The sequence below is a fragment of the Mercurialis annua genome, linkage group LG7, assembly GCF_937616625.2.
Source record: "Mercurialis annua linkage group LG7, ddMerAnnu1.2, whole genome shotgun sequence".
NCBI classification, from domain to species: Eukaryota; Viridiplantae; Streptophyta; class Magnoliopsida; order Malpighiales; family Euphorbiaceae; genus Mercurialis; species Mercurialis annua.
Genome location: NC_065576.1, coordinates 7,369,386 through 7,374,942, shown reverse-complemented (window position 1 = coordinate 7,374,942; position 5,557 = coordinate 7,369,386). Strand labels below are relative to the sequence as shown.

Sequence of the window (5,557 nt, the reverse complement as noted above, 5' to 3'; positions counted from 1 at the left end):
TTTAAACCAAGTGAAATGAGATTTGTAGAATTGTAGTTACTATTTTGAATGTATCTTTTGAAATTTAAAGAATACCATCAAAGATTGCAAAGTTAAATTCCAATCAGAGATCAATACAACAGATTAGCTAATTAATACCTAATGTTTCGTCAATAAAAAGAAAATTCAAAGTGGCTCTAATTAAGCATATTTACAGCAGTGACGTGGTTGTCATTTGACACCCTTTTTCAAAAAGACTTTTTCCAACATTGTTTGTCCTTTTAATTACAATTAGAAATCATTAATCATGAAAGCAGGTTAATTAATTACTACATACTAAACATACAAAAGAAGGCATTTGAAGCTGGGTCAATGCAATGTCTTACTATAAAACGCATTATTTGGCCGTCTTAGTGAATGTTCGAAGAGAATTAGCAGCTGAAATATACACTAAAAGACATATGCTATGTTACAGATTTTGCAATAAAAATTGAACACTAACTTACATCATGATTGAATTATATCAACCCTTGTTGTGCATTCTAGTAATGGTTTGTTTTACCGGAAAAGAAAAAAATAGAGGTTGAAGATGATGTAAAAAGTATCATTTTAGTCATGATGTTAAATTGATATTTTTACAATTATTAAAGAAAAGTTACCATTTTATCATAATACATGTTATCATATTTTTTAACTTTTTATTTGGTATAAATATTGAATTAATTAAAGTTTATCATAAAGTTACAATCTTAAATGATGTTTTATATGGAGAGAATTTGAGATTTAGTGTAATGTACAAATTGAATTTCTCTTTTAAATAAAATATATTTAGCAGTCTATAATATCAAAATCAACCAGATGTGAACCGGATGTGAACCTATATCAACTGAACTACCCTAATTCAATTTTTAATAAAATTTGTCTTGATGTTCTTTACAATCTTAAATGACATTTTATATAGAGAGAATTTTAAAATTTAGTATTACCACAAATTGAATATCTTTTTTAACTGAAATATATTTGACACTTTATAAAACCAAAAATCAACCTGATGTGAACCGGATGTAAACCTATCAACTAAACTATCTTAATTCAATTTTTAATAAAATTTGTCTTACTGCTTTTTAAACTCTTAAATGACATTTTATATAGAGAAAATTTTGAGATTAGTGTAATCACAAATTGAATATCTATTTTAAGTGAAATATATTAGCAATCTATAAAACCGGAAATTAACCAGATGTGAACCTAACTGAACTACCTTAATTTAATTTTTAATAAAATTTATATTGTAGTTTTTTATAATTTTAAATAACATTTTATAGAGAGAGAATTTTGAGATTTAGTGTAATCACAAATTGAATATTTCTTTTAAATGAAATATATTTGACAGTCTATAAAACCGAAAATCAGCCTTATGTGAACCGGATATGAACGTACTGAACTACCTTAATTCAATTTACACATCGTGGTGGTATGTGTAAATTTAATGTAAATTTAATATCAACTCAATATGGACTTAATATCAACTAAATATCAACTAGAAGTAAACTTCAAATAACATCTTTTAATATTTTTTAAAATATATCATTTGTTTTTGTAACCACAAATCAACCTTTTACAAATTGACAAATAAATTAATTGTAAATTGAAAGTAAATAATAAAAATTTTAACCAAAATAAAATTTAATAAATTTAATTTCAACCTAATGTGAACTCAATGTGAATTCAATTTGTCTTACAACACTTTACAATTTTAAATACTATTTGATATAGAGAGAATTTTAAAATTTAATGTACTATACAAATTGAATATTTCTTTTAGGTTTAGTGTATATGACATTCTATAAAACCGAAAATTAACCTGATGTGAAACAGATGTGAACTTATATCAACCGAACTAGTTTAATTTAATTTTTAATATAATTCGTCTTAATGCTTTTTATAATTTTAAATAACATTTGATATAGAGGGAATTTTAAAATTTAGTGTACTATACAAATTGAATATCTCTTTTAGGTTTACTATATATGACGGTTTATAAAACCGAAAATCAACCTGATATTAACCTGATGTGAACCTATATCAACTGAACTACCTTAATTCATTTATTTATAAAATTTATCTTACTGCTCTTTACAATATTAACTGATATTTTATATAGATAAAATTTTGAGATTTAATGTAATATACAAATTGAGCATTTCTTTTAAGATTCAGAATTTAATAATTGTTTTAAAAATTATTTTTTAAAAAATTTATACCATCAAAAATAAAATAATAGTAGTTTGGAAATAATGTTTCAAGATTTTTTATGGCGTTTTGCACAAATTTAATGTAAATTCAAATGTCGACTCAATGCCGACTCAATAAAATTTAAAATAAATTAATAGTAATTTTTAGTACATTGATTATAAAATTAAAATTAATTTATTCTAATTAATAATGTATTTAAAACCATTTTATAACTTATAATGCCATTTAGTGTTGGAAAATCAAAATGTTAACAGTTAATGCACCACCTCATTTATAATGTCATTACTCCTTTTGACGTCATCAACCTGCTTCATCTTCTCCGATTTTATACCATTCCCTCGCTTTCAATTTTAAAAAATTTGTTCTTCCATTCTTGTTTGAGCTCACTTCATAGATCTGCCGCCATGGCAGAAGCAAATGAGACGATTTCTACACCGCGATTTATGGTTTCGCGTGATTACCACAGTAATCAAAGTGCTTCCTAAGTCGTCGGATCTCCGGTGGTTGGTGACGGTTATTCTCGCAACCACCAAATTAGAACAGGGTTATAATGGTCATTATTTTGTCTATATTTTCTGTATATTTAGTTATGAGCAATGTTTTTAAAACCGGACCGGAACGCGAACCGGCTTCATCGGGGGTTCATGGTTCGACCGGTTCAACCGGATTGGATCGGATTTTTTAATTTTAATATATATAAATTATTTAAATTAAAAATATATAGATTTATAAATTAAAAATACAATAAAATATTTAAATTAACATATATTTTAAAATTTATTTATAAAATATAATTAAAAATAATCACTTTTAAAAATTTATAAAATAATTATTTATATAAAAGAAAAAAATGATTCTTTTATTTAGTAAATAATAATAATTAAATTAAAATTATATAATAAAAAATTACAAAATAAAGATATAATGATATTTTCAAATAAAAATTAATTAAATATGTGAATTATAATTGAATAAAAATAATAATACTTTTAAATAAATTAATTTTTAATTTATATTGCTATGACATCTTGTAAAAAAGAGAGAATAGTGTTAGAGGGGATCACATACATAAATGAGGAGAGAGAACATCAGAGTAAGAAGGAGATACTTATAAAGGAGGGGACCACTTATCTATTTTGGGACAAATGCTCAGTCTGTCAGTCATATTTCTAAAAACCGGATTTCACCGGTTTTGATAAGTAACCGGAGTTTACCGGTCCATTCCGAATTTTACCGATTTTTTGTCTTTTGGATTTTTTATATATAACCGGACCGGACACAGGGCCGGTTCACGGTTAACCCGGTCCAACCGGCCGGTCCGGTCCGGTTTTCAAAACATTGGTTATGAGGGATTTTTACAAAGATCTTAGATCAGTTAAGAGATTTTTGCAAAAAGAAAAATCTTGAGGTATAAATATAATAGGATGGTGATTTTGAGGGAATTGTGTAGTTTTCCCAATAAATTTCAGATTTTCACTTGACCTAAGAATTTCTCTGTTATAAATAAGAGCCTTACAGTTGCACTAGTTTAACAAGCTACATCATCTTCATTTTGCAGATATTAAAATCAACATATTGGCTTACAAACTCCATTAAAATCCATGGCCGTCGATTCTAAGCTACACATCGCACTGTTTCCATGGCTAGCTTTCGGTCACATGATTCCATATTTAGAGTTAGCCAAACTTTTGGCTCAAAAAAATCACAAAATCTCATTCATTTCCACTCCTCGAAACATCGATCGTCTCCCTAAACTTCCTCCGAATCTCTCCCCTCTCATAACATTTGTCAAGGTTCCGTTGCCACGTATTGATCATCTTCCTGAAGAAGCTCAGGCGACGACTGATCTTCCATTAAACAAAGTCCGGTACCTTAAAAAAGCATACGACTGTCTTAAACAGCCATTGAAAACATTTCTTGAAAATTCTGATGTTGATTGGCTGTTCTATGATTTTTCAGCTTTTTGGCTGCCTGAAATCGCCAAAAGTGTGGGGATTTCACATGGATTTTTTAGTATAGTCTTGGGTGCTACGTTGGGTATGGCTACTAAACCAGCGTCATTTAATGATGATAGGAGCAAACCTGAAGATTTTACAGTCCCGCCAAAATGGGTTTCTTTTCCGACCAAGGTTGCTTTTAAGCTGTTCGAAATTATAAGGATTAAATCTGTTCCCCGTGATGCATCTGATGTTTCTGATCTTTTTCGTTACGCTGAGGTAGTTAAAGGTTGTGATGTGATCGTCGTAAGAAGCTGCATGGATTTTGAACCAGAATGGTTGAATCTAATGCAGGAGATTCATGGAAAACCATGTATTCCTGCCGGTATGCTTCCGACTACAGAATATGATGCCGGAGAAGAAACGGAGGAATGGGTTCCGATCAAGCAGTGGCTTGATAAGCAAGAGAAAGCTTCTGTAGTGTATGTAGCATTTGGTAGTGAAGCGAAACCGAGTCAAGACGAGTTAAATGAGATTGCTCTCGGACTCGAGTTATCAGGGCTGCCATTCTTTTGGGTGCTGAGAACTCGTAAAGGGTCAACCGATACGGAGGTAATCGAACTGCCAGATGGGTTTGAGGAGCGAACCAAAGAACGTGGTGTTGTCTGCACCAGTTGGGCTCCTCAGCTCAAGATTTTAGCTCATGACTCGGTGGGTGGGTTCTTGACTCACTCAGGATGGAGTTCAGTTGTGGAAGCGAGTCAATATGCTAGACCTCTTATACTACTCACATTCTTATTTGATCAGGGGATAAATGCTAGACTTTTGGAGGAGAAAAAAATGGGATATCCAATACCAAGAAACGAGTTTGATGGTTCGTTTACGGGTGAGTCTGTAGCCGAGTCGTTGAAATTGGTGATATTGAAAGATGAAGGTAAGATTTACAGAGACAAAGCTAAGGAGATGAGAAATCTTTTTGGAGATAGAGAAAAACAAGAGATGTATATTAATAATTTTCTTGATTTTCTTAAGACAAAACAAGCAAGCTAAAGCTATGGTTAATTAGCATGCAGGAGTGTAATAATAAGATAAAAAGGTACTATGATTTCTTTACTTTCTTTTCTGAATAATTAATTATTCAAGGGTTGGTTTGGGTTTCGTCACTCATTCAATAAATTAATAGAACATTTGCCGTATTAAAATATTTAATGAAAAAAAGTAATTTAATTGTTTAATTTTACGAATACTTATTAGTTTGTTGTATGACGTGACAACGTTGCGTGGAATAATCATTTTTATGTGTACATGTTTAATTAAGACTGATTTGGTTTCAGAACACTGGTTTAAACTACATGTATTCAATTGTTTATTTAAATTTGAGCAAC

At 29.7% G+C, this 5,557-nt stretch overlaps 1 protein-coding gene across 1 annotated transcript; it reads left to right on the top strand.

Annotated features, from left to right (window-relative positions):
• The first annotated feature begins 3,751 nt into the window (after nucleotides 1-3,751).
• LOC126655458 (UDP-glycosyltransferase 91A1-like) lies at nucleotides 3,752-5,265 on the top strand. The gene has a single exon (XM_050349655.2). The coding sequence runs from the start codon at nucleotides 3,837-3,839 to the stop codon at nucleotides 5,220-5,222; it is 1,386 nt and encodes a 461-aa protein (XP_050205612.1). The 5' UTR covers nucleotides 3,752-3,836; the 3' UTR covers nucleotides 5,223-5,265.
• Nucleotides 5,266-5,557: the final 292 nt, after the last annotated feature.